We start from the raw sequence: 15404 nt of genomic DNA, 5'->3' as shown, positions 1-15404 counted from the left end.
TTTTGTGAGGGAGACCAGGCAAAGATGGCAGCGTATAATCTTTATTTAATCTCTGTGAGCTCTGAATTTCTTTTGCACGAGTCTTAGACCTGAGACATCAGAGATAAAGAGGGAAAAAGTAAAGCTATTTAAAACTTTTTAGAAATAAAGTTTTAAGGGGAGACAATCAACAAAATTATAGCTAATAGATTTTTTATGCATTTCTTTTGCTGCATCAGTGTTTTAAAAAAGGTGCGAGAGAAAGAAACCCAGACAAAGGACTCAGGGCGATTATAGTAGATGCAATAATTGAGCATAACTGAATAATTTATGTCCTTTGTGCGATTTAATTAGACGAGCTGTAGCATTGCAATTTTTTGCTTTTTGATGTTCCGGGCAGGAAGTAGAACTACACACTGATTAATATGATGTGTGTGTGAGCGTATTATCATACAGACCAGAGGACAGGAATACACCTCTCTGAATATAGTTTACGCTTTCCAGCTCAGAGAGGGGGAAAAAACTGCTGATGCACCTCTGAATGGAGATGCAGAGCAGGAGGTGGAAATGCATTATTCAGCAATGTTGCAGGAAACTATAAAGCGCAGGTCATCCACTGAACTGCTCAGACTGGCAGGCTGAAAGTGAATGAGTAATGTGGCTGTTCTTCCTTAAACTTCAAGCCAGGAACAAGGTGTTTAACCTCAAGTGCTGCAGGTGGATTACTGAGCGAGTCACGTTGGAGTAACAGAGCACAAGAATATAGCACGTGTGTGGTAAAAGCCTCCTTTGCTTAACAGAAATTGATAATGTAAAAAAAAAGAAGAGAGAGGTGGAGATTGGAAGGAAGAGGAGTGAAGTAATCAAAGAAAACGTGTGTGTGAATGAGAAGGAGACAGATGGAGGTGTAAACGTGCAAGGAGCAGAGGTAGTGAAGGTGGTAGGGAGTGTTGGTGTGACAGAGGGATGCTAGGGATGATAGGGAGAGGGAGGTGACCCCTAAAAGGAGCAGAAGAAGCTAAATTAAAGGATAGATACACTTTATTTTAAAAGATGAATATAGTCAATGGGAATTCCCATTTTGGAGCCTTGATTTAGGCATCATAGCATCACCAGCTTGTCTTTTTTCTGGGGGTTTTTTGGGGGGGGGGGTTGAGCCAGATGTGATGAGAGAGTTGAGTGCTGTGTACTATCAACTAATAATGGCAGGCAAGCTGCATCCATGTAGAGACGTAGCCTTTCTGATGAAACCCTCCCGTGTATCCAGGCTCGGGGCCAGCACTGCGAGTGCACTAACATGTGACCGGACAACTTTCTGCACTAAAGTTGTGCATTTTAAAATGGGAGCTTCCCTTAACTGCAGGACCACATAAGAGCTTTTGCATGCTGTATAGTGCTAGACCTATGAAGTAGCCAGTATTTTGAATGGATGAGTTTGGTTAAAACCATGCAGTGGCAATGTTTCATGTCTGAGAGAGGTGTGTCTAAAGGTCATTCTTCAAAATTCATTTTAAGGGAACTTGATGTAAAATAAAAATCTGTTTGCTGCTCATGGAAAGAAAAAAAACTTGTATATTATCTGATATAAAGCTGTAGAGCTTTTTAAATTCTTAATCATCGACCTCAAGATTTATTATGGCAAATGTGCCACTTTCACTAGCAGCTGATTAGCTTAGCATACATAGAGTAAAAAGTCAGATTGTTTTTTTTTTATACCTTTGTACAAACTTAGGCCGGCTGGTCTCTGTGGTTCTTCCAGTCTGTGTTACTGTTTGGTACCTCGGTAGGTTTAAACTTGGCATGCAAACATGAGATCTGTGTCATTCCTCATTGAACACTCAGCACACGCCAGTGTTTTCCAAGATATCAAGCTGTTCTTTTAGTTTAGCTTCTTAGTTGGATTTTATTGTCCTATAAAGTTATTTGACCACCTTGATAGCAATAAGAATAAAAGAGAACATATAAAATATGTCACATGGTAAAAATTATGTTTTTGCATAAAAAAACCAAATAAAAATAATGATATCAGCACATAATGAATATACACTACACTGAAAAAGGAGCATCAGGAAAGAGACACAACTCAAACCTTTTTCACATATTTATTCCTCTTATATTTGTTTAAAATTGTCCTGACACATTTTGTAATTACAGTTTTATTATGTTTGATGACTGTGTCCATACTTCATACTGTGTCATACTTCATGCAGATGCAGAGGGAACTTAACTCTCGGCGAGGCGAGGGCTCTGACGTTAAAGATGGCAGCACATCCTACAGAGGCATGTTTTCACCTCAGGACAGTCCCTGCCAGGCTCCCCGGTCGCCTCACCCCCCCGCTCCCCTGTACAGCTACACCTGTCCTGATGCCCCCCACACGTTCCCACTCTGACTCCGAGGCCATTCTGGAGGAGCAGGGGGCTACGATGGGGCTCAAAGGCTCAGCGGACAACCTGTTCCTGGACGCACTGTCTCTGGACCCCATGAGTGGACCGGAGGTCCCTCCACCCTCCAGACTGGAGAGTGAGAAGAGGTTTCCCTGCATGAAGGAGGTAACGCACATCAGACAGAAGAAGGAAAATTTGTGCATGTGTGTGATAGCTACATCTTCCTTAGATTTTGAGCTCTTACTAACGAAAATTCATCTTAATGTAAATTTTAATCTAAAATAAAGCCTAAGGTAAAAACAAGTTATGTTACGTTTTCATTTTAGTTGATAGCGTAATCTTCATTAATACGCGTGTTTCATTTCTTCTTTCATTGTTTTATATTTATTAGTTCATTTAGCTATGAAAATTAAGTCCGAGTATGAAACATTTATCCAAAAACACCAGTTTAGGTTTTAAGAGGTTATATTTAAACGTATATTACAATCTAAGACGCACAAGTCATTCTTTCAAATTTATCATTCAGTGTCTGTTTCCAGGAGAAGATGTACTTAACCTCTCTAAACTGTATTGCACAAGTGAGCCAAAATACCACAATATTTAGATTAAACAGGGTTATGCACTGAACCCGCTTCCCTCCACATGTTTCAACTGTTGTGTCTGTTGCCTTTCAGGCCCTAAATGAGATTTCAGAGAGAGAAGATGCTGCTGCTTACTCAGAAGACAAGATGAGGGAGGGTGGGAGTCTGCTCAGGTAACCACCAGAGAAAGAATTATGTTAAACTGAGTTCAAAAAGTTGGAGTATTGTAAAGTCTGCTGTAAATTTATAACCAATAACTGGTCTGACTGGCTGCAGATTATCTGGCCTCCTGCAGTACTTTCTTGCTCGTACGTACTGATCGGCCCTGTTGATTCTGTTAAGTGTTACTTGTAGTGACAGAGGGAGACTGGTGATTGTTCTTTTATGGCAGGGATGAGATCCAGCTCACTACGCTGTTAAATAATTCACATAGTTTTAAAACACGGACACGCACTGAGTTCCTTTGCAAAAACAAAAAAAAGCAGCCAGAGATTTTTGGGGTTTTTTGTGCTGTAGTGGGAAAATAAAGGAGATGGTATGAAGATCAGTTTGAGACGTTTGACTTTAGCTGTAGTTAATAATCTGTGTGTGTGTGTGTGTGTGTGTGTGTGTGTGTGTGTGTCTGTCCAGAGCCAAGTCAGTGTGCTCCATGAGCGACTTCCAGCGGTTAATGGACAGCTCACCGTTCCTCCCTGACAAGACGCGTCATGGCGATCAGGGCCAAGATGACGTCACCCCGCCTCTGTCTCCAGATGATCTCAAGTACATCGAGGAGTTCAACAATAAGGGCTGGGACTTCCCATCAGCCACCTCTGGTCCGGGATTGTTGCGGGAAGTGTGGACAGACAAATCAACAGAGGCCCGGGAGGGAGAGACTGTTCCTGATCCATTCCAGCCCGCTTCCTGGTTCCTCACCACCAGCGCCACCCTGACTACCAGCACCCTGAGCAGCCCTGAGCACTGCCACAAGTCCCCGCTGAAAGGCAATGGAGCAGGGGCAGCAGGGGTGGGAGTGGAGCACTACGGGGTGCACATCCTCCACAGCCCCACCAGACCCGGGGCAGCTGAGCGCACCACTGCCCAGGATCCGGATTTCCTGTATGCAAAGGGGACCAAAGCAAGGGGAGGAGTGGAGGCTGGGGTGGGTGCCAGTGGGCCGGATGAAGTGTTCAGCAGTGCAAGGTGGCCTTGCCTTCTGGAGGGTGGGGGATTAAGGACTTCTCCTAGTCAGTCTCCTATCTGCCCCACAGTGGGCTACGCATCCTCTCTGGATCTTCAGCTCTCCAGAAACATGAGTGATGACATGAAGGAGGTGGCCATCTCTGTGAGGAACGCCATCCGCTCTCCACCGGGGCCTGTTGTCCGGGACACCGCTTGCCAGACCAACGGATTCACCACAAGAGGGACTCAGACCACCCAAACCATCAGCGTGGGTCTGCAGACAGACCTGCTGAGGAACCTGACCAGCAGCCCCCACCGCTGCCTCACCCCGAAAGGTGGCAACACGCCCATCTCGTCCCCATCACGCAACACAAGGAAAGTTCAGTACTCTCCTGTGGTCCAGAGCAAGTTTGAGCGACCCTGCTGCTCCCCAAAGTACGGCTCACCGAAACTTCAGCGCAAACCATCCACGTCCAGTAAAACCGAGCTACCCAATAACAGCCGCGCCCCCATGCCCACAACGCCCCAGAAAGGGAACAACGAGTCGGCGTGGGCCCGCTCCACCACCACTCGCGACAGCCCTGTGCACACCACCATCAACGACGGGCTGTCCAGCCTCTTCAACATAATCGACCACACCCCTGTGGTCTATGACACCATGCAGAAATTTAATAAGTCCCCAAGTCGCTCCCGCCCCACGCCACCCTCCACCACCGAGCCAAGCCCCGCTCACGGGCCTCTGTCCGGAGACCCCAGGAACGCGCAGGAATGCCTGCGGACTGCTCGCGGGCGCTCACCAAGCCCTGTGCAGCTAATAGTGGAGACGCAGGGCGACAAGAACCCAGAGGTGGTGAGCATACGGCAGGACCTATCGGCCCCACCGGGCTACACGCTGGCTGAAAACGCAGCCCGCATCCTCAACAAGAAGCTGCAGGAGCAGAACTTTAGGGAGGAGAGGAGGCTGCAGGCGGGAGGACCGAGCAGCCACAGCAGAGACAACAGCAGGCAGGCCGAGTCAGACAGAGGACAGTCAGGATGCATGGAGGTAAATACACAGATGCACTGGATTCATCGCTTCATCATTCATGTGATGTGGGGCCCATGTTTTAAGACACGGTGATACTTATGGTACTGCCTTGGAGTTCCCATGTAATGTCTGAAGACGTCTGTGTTTAATCAGACAAACGATGATCAAGAATTCACCTTTAAAATGTGCACAATCACTAAAATGTTCATGCTCTTTCCTCAGATCAAAAGCACTGACTGATGCAATGGTAACGTTATAAAACATCTAACCCTCCTCTGCAACACATTGAACTTTCTCTTATCGCTGCATGTAGAAACTCTTGAAGGTTTCTTCTTCTGTACTTTCTTCTCTGCTGCAGTGGCTTCCTTGTAGTGTGGCTTTTACCTCTGTGCTTAAACCATCACTGAGGCCCGACTGAAGTCTGATTTATGTCTCTGATAAGTGGAGAAGTGAAATAAATGGTCTAACAACTGCGATCTGAGTGGGATCACTATTACACAGTTCCTTAATTAATCATTAGCAGCGCCTTCCAATTAAGTGTTCAAGCAGAATTTTAAGTGGCTCTGGTTTTTAAGGGAGTTGGATCCCCGCCCCCGCGTACCAAAATAAATTTGGGAAAGCGCTAACTTCACTCGATGAAATCAGTTCAGGGCGTATTCACCACCCATTTCTCTGACCCGTGCAAAAAATGTGACAGACTTTTAATTAATTAATATATGTGCTGAATGAAATAATTACAGTATCTGCCGGCACCCCTCATATTTGGCTCTCCATAAACCGATTAAAACCTATGAAAAGCAGGTCATGCTGCATTACAGCTGCACAAAAAAAATCTGTGTTCCCCAGACCAGTTGCATATTTGAAATTGTGTACATGTACAGGGAGCAACATAATCGCACATATGCTGGTTAATAACATCAAGAGTTCACCTGCTGCTGTTCACTGATGTGCAGAAGTCTGATATGTGACTTTATGAATGGCACTGGAGCGTGCGATCATTGATGAAACAAAGCCGTGACTCTGTGGATAACGATTACAGCACGATAATAGCACGAAAATAATGGATTGCGATGGTGCGTAACCACGCGTTATGTCAATTTTTTAGAACAGGAATGTAAGAATGTAGATTTCCTTTCGGTGTCTCCGTTTGCTTTGTAAGAACAAACTCACAGAAAATGCTTTTAATTTCTTGAAGTGGTTTGCAGTATGGAGCAAACCTTGTGTCTTAATTCAGCCTATGTCTTGTAATTCAGAAATTAATAAAAAGTAGCAGTAAATAAGCTGATATGAATGTGTGGCTTTGGTGAACCCACTAAATTTGGGTGTAGCTAAAGCTTACTCACTCTCACCACTGTTACTTACACCAGTATCATAGCTGCTGGTGACTGTTGCACAAATGTGGCCATTTGGATCAATTACCTGAGGAGCTTATGAGTTTGAAAGGGACCTTTTATGCTTTTCCTTATTTTCAGCCATGTACCGTTACAGTGGTAGATGCTCATATTAATTATACCCAAAGTTTTAACTGTTAAGGACAGTTTGGAAGTAATCCAGGCTGCTCTTTAATGCTCAATTTCACACATTTCTTTTGTGTTCCACTTTCTTTATGATGAAGAAATATCTTTTGTGAGGGTTTTTTTTTTTTTTTAAGACGTAAGCTCTTAACATCTATTCTAGTCACAGTTAGCAATTAAACTGACTCTCTGGGCTGAGTGGTGAAGTTGCGACCATAACCATGACAGTGCCAAACTAACAAGGTGCTCCCAGCCTAAATGTTGCTGTGCATTCTTGTGCTTTCTAGATGGGCCCATTTCCTGAGTACAGAAGTAACTTTTCTAGCTAAGGTCTTAGTCACACAGCCCTAGATGCCAATGAGTGACCCCCCAGGTAACCACTGGTTGCTAGGGAAAAATGTGCATTCACCGACTGGTTGCTGAGCGGTTGCTGGCTGTAGTTAGGTTAAACTGGTCACAAAGAGTGTGCCGCACCAAAAACCTTGTGATTCCTTTGCTTGTCAGATTGCCATGACTCACCCACAATTTGCACTAAAGACACCAACTTCTAGGTAACCAACAAGTTTCAATGAACCCTGAAAAGGTGTGGAGACCTTTCACCTTCAAAGTAAAACTTGAGCCTTGCAAAAAGGTGCAACCTTTACTTTGAAAGTAAATGGTCTCAGTTTCTAGTTCTAGCTTTGCACTCTTGCTTTTACGTTCACTCTTCATTAGGTGTATACCACTTTGGAACCAATTTCATCTAACAACAGCAGGCAACCACTCCCTAGCGACCAGTGGTTGCCAGGTGGTCGCCAACCAGTCTCTAGGCCTGCCCCCCTCCTCCCCTTTCAGAAGTTCCAGGTTTTAAGTGAAGCTGTGTGTGTTTATTGGGTGGTGCGCCTTATTTCCACCTTCTGCCTTCGACATACCTGACTTTTCTTTGATCTCTTCCCCTTTGCTTGATTTTTACCAATTAACATTTCCCGCTCTATCTTTCCTCCTTCTCCTCCCCTCCCTCTTTCCTCCCCTCTGGGCTTTATCTCCTCCTCCCTGTCCTCTGTGCTCTGATCCAGAACCACACTGTCATACTAACAACTCCTTGGGGACTCTAAATCTGCTAGTCTCCGTGATGTAAGTTCCTCTTCCTCCTCCTACTTTGCCTCTACGACCTTTGGCGGTGGGTTCACCAACCACAGGAACCTCACGCCCCGCAGACCTCAGCCCCCTCACCTCCCCCCTCTTCATTAATGCATGCTTCACAGGATAGCACAGTGACAGTGTGTGAAGCCATCGGAGTGGTGTCAAAAGTCGTGCGACGGCCATGCATCTGTTCCTCCCAGTTAATGAGTGCATGCTCATATTTTTTGGTGGATCATCAAAGTTTTTGTAAAGGGCCATGCCGGTGTTTTTGCATGCTGCAGAACATTACCCATGATTGCCATCCACTATTTTAACCAACACCATACCATACGTTCTTGGCTTACCAAATTTTTATAAAAATCTCACTTTGTAATGTATAAAACAAACACGTTTAAGTGACTTGCATAAGGTGAGAGATGGGATTTATTAAGCAGCACAAATCAGTGAGTTTCACTGCAGCAAGAGCAGCCAGAGCAGCAACTATGTTGCTAACTCTTCATATAAGTGACCTTACAGATTCTTACCTCTATATTTAGCACTTAAAGAATAATCTTTTACAGAGACTGAAATCACACTCCTTCTTCTTTTTATGTTTTGGTAGCCATTCGGGCTGTTTGTGCACATAACTTCCTCAGTTTGAAACTATTAGCCCCCCCCCGCTTTGTTTATAAAGAAGATTTCAGGCATACACTACAGCCCTAAACTTTTCTAGACACTATTCGGTTGAGGTGCATGTGAGAAAATGCATTTCTGATGCATTTGAATTGGACATTAGTTGGGAGGTTGGATTACACATCCTATCCGTGTAATGTCCTATTGAGCCCATGTCTGAAAAGCACAGCTAATAGTCCTGGAGTAATTTTCATGTGTGAGCATCCTTCTGCACACTCTGTCCAGGCAGCACCTTCAGTCAAACCACACAGAATCTCATCTGAAGCTCACTGTTTGATGTTTTTGTGAAGATTTGATGCACAATGCATATTTTTGCCTCAGAATAGTAAAGAATCCTTCCAGAAAAGATCAGCAAAGGTGTGAAAACGAATGCTTGCAAATCTATTCATTACCTTTTGAGTAATCCTGCTGTAAAACAAGAAGTAAACAAATTTCATAAAACCTTCTTTGAGGACATAAAAATGAGATTAGATTTATTACACAGTTTCTGCTCTCTGTGCTGGATTTTTACTGCAGTATGTATCTAAAGAAAAATTCAAGCTTCAGCGAGCAGCTCATCATACTTAAATATAAAAGCTAAATAGTTTTGTGGTGACATAAAATATATGCTATTTGCCACTGATTGGGGGGAAAAAGAAGTCATGCATAAACACTGGTATGGTCCTTAAATTCATGTAACTCAAAGAGTCTTCGGCTTACGTCTTGATCACTGGTGGATTTTAATATTTCTGCCAAAGTGTTTGCCAGTGAACATGACATAAAAGACGACTCTTGGACATTTCACACATTCACAGGTCGATTGTTGTCTGTTTGGGCTTCATAAGGCCTTGCTGGATTATTCTAACACTGTGTTTCTACCAGGTCCTCCTTTTTACGCGCACCGCTAGACGGACTGTGATGTTTTCTTGTAATATTGTACTTTTTTTCTCACGTATTTGTCCACACAGCGCTTTCTTACGTCTTCTTACCATTTCCTCTCAGACTAACAAAGATTAACCAATGAAGACGGGCTGCTAACACTCACCATTTCCTGTGCACTGTCTTGGTTTTGTGTCATTTCTGGTAGAAATGAACTAAATATTCTGGTACACTGTGCATGCTTAAGGAAAAATTCCACTGTTAGAAACTGCAGGGAAGTGTGTCTATTCTCACCATGTCATACTGGTCATTTCAGATGTCGTGTTGGAATGAAGTGTTAGCAGGTCGTAACCTCTGATATTTCTCAAATGCTTTTGGAAGAACAGTGGCCATCGTTAAGCCTGGCTTATTGTCACTGCGTTCGTTGTGACAGCCGCAGCTTATATCGCCACTTGAGGGTACATTAGACTCACTACAGTCCTGTCACCACTCGTACAGGAACTGAAGAGGTGAAAAATACCTTCAGAAGTTTCCAAATCAACACTCTTAAAAAACCCAAATAAACCAGATCAGGGGTAGGCAACTCCAGGCTTCGAGGGCCAGTGTCCTGCAGGTTTTAGATATCACGCTGGGTCAACAAACCTGAATCAAATGATTAGTTCATTCCCAGGCCTCTGGAGAACTTCAAGACATGTTGAGGAGGTCATTTAGCAATTTGAATCAGCTGTGTTGGATCACGGACACATCTAAAACCTGCAGGACACCGGCACTCGAGGCCTGGAGTTGCCCACCCCTGAACTAGATGATCACAGAATTCTTTGCTTGGTGAAAAATCTCCTTCACAAAATCCAACAAACAAGATGCCTTCATGGATATAAATACAGAGCATTTACAGCAGGCCTGGCACAAAGGGAGGAAACGCAGCATTTGGTTCAATTTAAAGGGGTGTCAAAAGAAGTTTCTACATTTCTCAGTAAGAATACCAAATAATCATCATATTTTTACACAAGTCCCAACAGCTGATATCATCAGTGAGAAATGTATATGAACCTTTGTGGGCTCCCAGACTGCTGTATTGCTCCTTGAGTAATACAGTTTTTTTGGCCTCTCCTGTGGAGGGAAACGATGCTCCTGAAATTCCTCCATTTGTACACAATCTGTCTGAATAGAGATGTTGAGCAGCAGAAACTGGTTTTTTTTCTGAGGTCCTCAGGCATCTTTTGCTCGTACCACGATTCACGTCCACAAATGTGCTGTAAAAACCAGATTTTGACAGATTCCTTTGATAACAAAGGATGTGAGTACCTGATTAGTATTCCACTGAACAGCTTAACTATTGATTATCTTCAAGGTTCACATAATTTTCCCCCTCACATATATTTAATACTTGACTGTTTTCCTCAGTAAATAAATGACAGACTTTAAGATTTTTATTTAATTTGTTTATCTGGGCTCTTTAGTTTTATCAACTTTTACAACTTGTGTGAAAATCTGATGATATTTTAGGTCATACTGTAACTTCAGGCTAATTTAGGGACATACATTTGATCTGAAACTGATTGTTATTTATTCTTGCACTAGAGGGTTTTAAGGTGGATCCTTTTTTTAAGGTCAAAAACTTCATGTAAAGGTGTTGACTTTGCTGTTTTTAATATCCGCTCGTGTACACTGACTTCCTGTATGCAGGTGCCTGACTTGTGGCATTGTTTGATCTGATGCTTTGGCGTCACATGGGAAATCTTGCACAAGCTGTATCGTCTGTATTCCCATCAGCTGTATTCATAAACTAATGATTTATTGATGGTTTGGCGCAGACGCCTCCTGTCAAACTCTGTGACCTGTTTTTCAGCAGGACTTCCTGCAGGTTGTGTAGCACATCTGTCTATCCCCCATCCATATGTCCATCCATCCCGGTTATTTTTCCTCCAGTTCATCCTCTCTCATCACCGCAGCCTGACTGTCGTGTATTTTTAGCCGAACTAGATTGTTGCTTTTCGGTCTTCTTGTCCTCCATCCTTCAAGTGAAATCTAACGCCTGGAGATGAGCTATTAATAAATTAGGCCAGTGGTGTGATCGTTCACTCGATTCACGCTCTGACTTCACTCGAAGGGGGAAAAACAAACTCACTCATAGTTTTAGTTTTTTGTGGCCTTCTTTTCCACACTTTCTGTTTTCATCCAGGGGACAGATGCATAAAGCTTTGTTGCCAATTAAGCACTTAACAGGTTTAAATATTTAGACGTTACAATCAATGCAAAATTGCACAAATGGACTGCATGTATTTATGGACTTGTATCACCTGATGCCTGCAGTGACCTCTGATAGCAGATTTGTGGCACGCAAGTGATCGTTCATCTGCAGTTTAGGACTTCTTTAAGCACTGAGATGACTTCAGAGTTGGTTGTGTGAGGGTTAAAAATTCTGAATTAAATCTAATAAACTTCTAATTGTGGTCTAATTATGCCACAGTCATACTCAGGGAAACAGTGGTCAGAGAACACAGCGCCACCATAACTATGACAACTCTGTGGAATGAACTTGTGTGATCTTGTTCCCTTTGAAATGGTTGCTTTGAAGATGGGGACCAGGTATCCAACCACTCGCAGTCAGCTGCCATTTTCAAAGCAATTTTTGTATGTCAAGATGAAAGAAGATTATAAGTTTGGTTTGTTTTTGTTTTTTAAATGTGGAAAATCATGAATCTTTTGCCATCTGTTGGACAATCCAGTGATTTAATGCTTTGATTTTATTATAGGAATATGACCAGAACACAACCAGTTGGCAACCAGCTGAGTCAAGTCCTCATGAGACGCGTCACAGAATTAGAGTGATTGCAATATGTTGGCAATCTGTCTACATTTATAAATTAGACAGCAATTATTTGCAAACCTTCACAGTCTGTGAGCGACTACAGTTAGTCCAAGTAGGATTATTTGGACAAATGTATTATTTGAAGACAGCTTGCGTCCTACTAGGCAAGTAGTGTGTAATCTTGTGATTGAAAGTGGTCACCTACAAACATCGTCAAGTTGGTTTTGTTTTTTTGGTTTGTCCCCAGTCACATGGAGGTTGCCGTCTGATTTTTACTCTAGTGTACCTGAGACATTTCTTTGAACCATGGATTTGGCTTTTTCAGTGTTTCTGTATATGTTTTCTGCATTATCAGGGTATCAGTCTTAAGCCTGTATTCTCTCTAATGGCCAGCAGGGGGTGGCTTCTCCAGTTCCAAAATATATTTACCTTGAATAGAAGAATATGGGAAAATAGACCTCCACTTCCTGCACTCTAAGACCCCAGTAAATACTTCTCTGATAAGTTTATAGTTGCTAGTTTTAAGTTTTACTGAATATAATATGTTCAGTTGGGAAAGTAAAGCCCTCATTAGACTGGAAATAGACTGGGCTTTAAGGTGGCCTTACTTTCTCATTAACAAGTCTCTACCGTAGTGTGTCTGTCAGTTTCTCAGTCGGTTTTTAAAACACCAACAGACGCAAACGTTATGATGCTTGATTGCGGAGAATTCTTAAATTATATATGTCATACCAATGATTTCATATTTGTGTTTTGCCAGTGTACCAGCCAAATATAACAAATCACTGAACAGAAGCTTCTTTAAAATATGTCAAATGAAGCGATGTTAGGTGCTTGCACTGCTCACTCAACCAGTGATAGTGGTAGCAGGTGTGGGTCATTAGCTGCTGTGTCCCCTGAGTAACTGAGTGCTATTAAGTGGCAGAGGGAAGGTTAAAACAGCTGCCCAAATTGACTCTTGTCTGCTTCCGTAGCTAAATGTCTGCAGTAACTATGTGATCTTTTTTTTTCTTGGTTTGTTTGCCTTTTTGACCAGATTGTGCATTCCTGTTAGATGAGAAGGTTAAACGTCTGTCACTTATATACAGTTATTTAAAGGCTGACCTGCTGGTTTTTGCTCCAGCTTCAAGCAAACAAAATTAATTTTAAGTTAAAAAGCACCTTTCAGATAAGGCAGGCAGAACAGGTTAGACTAAAAACTGCATTAGGAGCAGTATGTTAGGGGTTGAAGTTCTTATATCCACTGAGAGAAACAATCAGGTGAAAACATAAAAGTTCCTCATGAAATGGCTTTCATTTTAATTCTTTCATTACATTACTCCTTATTTTTGTTTTATGTGCACGTCACTTCTACATCAGCACCTTTGCTCGCTTTCTTTCACTCGCTCCCCTTCATCTTTCTGTATGAATCTCCTCACTTCCTGTTTTCCTCGGTGGCAAATGGCTGCAGGCGCCCCGTTGCTCTCGCCCCTCTCTGACAGCTCCTTGTCATTGGCAGGACCTGCCTCGCTCTCCGGTGGCTCCGCCTCTGGATTCCTGCTTCCTGAGACCGGCGCGCCCGGCCAACCGCCGACCTCCCTCGCGCTGGGCCGCACGCTCCCCTCCTCGTCCCCAAAGTGGAGCGAGGGCTCGAAGAGGAGGTTCACCTTCCCGCCGCCGGGACACCGGAAGACCATCCTGGAGGGTGAGGAGCCGCCGTGAAGCCGTCCTCTACCTCCACCTCTGCCTAAACAGACCCAGTACCTCAGAACCCCCCCCAAACATATGGACTCCCTCTAGAGGAGCCTGAGGGGGGGGTTGGGATCCAACCAGTAGCACCAGCTGACCATCGAGGAACCAGAACCTCTTTTTTTTTTTTTTTTTAAGAGGAACCTGGAATGTACTGTATTTAAAGACAACCTATACAGAAAAATAAGTTTCCATAAGAGGTGCCTGTATACTTGAGTTAACCATCACCCACGTGCGTGTAGGTGTGTGTGTGTGTGTGTGTGTGTGTGTGTGTGTGTGTGTGTGTGTATCTGAACCTATTTTTCAGGTAAAAACTCCTCCTGTGTTTACATTTTTATTTTTCTTCATCGCTGTCCCATAAACATTCATGCAAACTTTTTTTTAAATCCTTTTTTGTTTCTTTTTGTTTTGCCAGCCTTTAAAGCTTCACTTTACTTTTCTGTTTACGTTCAAGGAGAGGAAAGACAACAAAAACAAGGAAGCAAACAAACAAACAAACAAACAAAAAAACAACTTCTGCTTCACCGGGTCTGAAGCGGAGACACATGATGTCATTTCTGATGCTCGTGTCCGTCTTTATTTTTACGTTGAGATGAATGTTTGACTCTGTAGACATGTAGAAGATGGGTGACAACAAACGTAATAACCTTATGCATATTTGGAAGGCAGTTGTACAAATATGGGTCAAATATTTGCATGCCTTTTGAATACTAGCACTTTAGTGCATGTACATAAAGAGCTATAGTCATTTGTGATTGCTCAGCTCAGCTGTTTGGGGGAGGGGATTGTTTTGTTGTCACATAATTTGCATTGATGAAAATAAGATGTTTTTAAGTAAATTATTGTACTTATCAGGCTGGCTTTGTACAGTTGTTACTATTGGATATGAAAAACCTTTTCTTTTGACAAGAAAAAGGGATTGTGGAAAACATGAATGTTTTAAATGAAAAGTCTATGTCAAAAAAAAGTCTTAACGAGCTATAGTCCTATGTAAATAGTAAATGGTAATAAATATGAATGTGTATTTCCAAGACCGCCTTCTTTTCTTGCATCTCTCCATGACAGAGGTTAGCTGTAGCACACGATGGATTGTGCGCTCTTTCATTAGACCTGAGTTTGCGTTCTTGGCAAACACGCCATCCTGAACCGTGTGCGTGTGGATTACGGTGCAGACCACAGGGTTACAGTGGGTCGGGTGGGACACACACAAGAGAGAAAGCAAATAAGAAGATTGTGTCCTCCCAGAAGTCAAATCCTCTTGCATCACGTTGTGCCATCTTACTCTTGTTTCCCAGGTTATTGTGCAAGTCAAAGACCGTTACTACTACCACCCACTAGTTTATTTAAAGGTCTGCAGGACCAAATCTGCTGTTTTACCTACCCCTGGCAGAGTCACTGACTGTAAAGAGATTATTTTTTGGACGTTTTGCCCTTATTTAGATAGAACAGTAAAGGTCAAGCTCACTGGAGTCACACTGGGGACTCAAGCTGCTACACACCATATCTGACCCAAGTGGTGACCTCAAGAACTTAAAAAAAAGAAGAAGAAAAAAACAACAACACCA

At 43.1% G+C, this 15404-nt stretch overlaps 1 protein-coding gene across 1 annotated transcript in view; it reads left to right on the top strand.

Moving 5' to 3' along the window:
- Positions 1 to 14870, top strand: part of mtcl1 (microtubule crosslinking factor 1) — a 78425-nt gene extending 63555 nt beyond the window's left edge. Inside the window, 5 exon segments of the mRNA XM_025900049.1 lie at positions 2190 to 2357; positions 2359 to 2529; positions 3039 to 3118; positions 3576 to 5151; positions 13610 to 14870. Of these exon segments, the coding sequence (XP_025755834.1) occupies positions 2190 to 2357; positions 2359 to 2529; positions 3039 to 3118; positions 3576 to 5151; positions 13610 to 13900 (2286 nt within the window). The 3' untranslated portion in view covers positions 13901 to 14870.
- The last annotated feature ends 534 nt before the right edge of the window (positions 14871 to 15404 follow it).

This window comes from Oreochromis niloticus, linkage group LG18 (assembly GCF_001858045.2).
Source record: "Oreochromis niloticus isolate F11D_XX linkage group LG18, O_niloticus_UMD_NMBU, whole genome shotgun sequence".
NCBI lineage: Eukaryota > Metazoa > Chordata > Actinopteri > Cichliformes > Cichlidae > Oreochromis > Oreochromis niloticus.
Note: the sequence above shows the minus strand (reverse complement) of the source record. Positions and strands in the feature narration are given on the sequence as shown.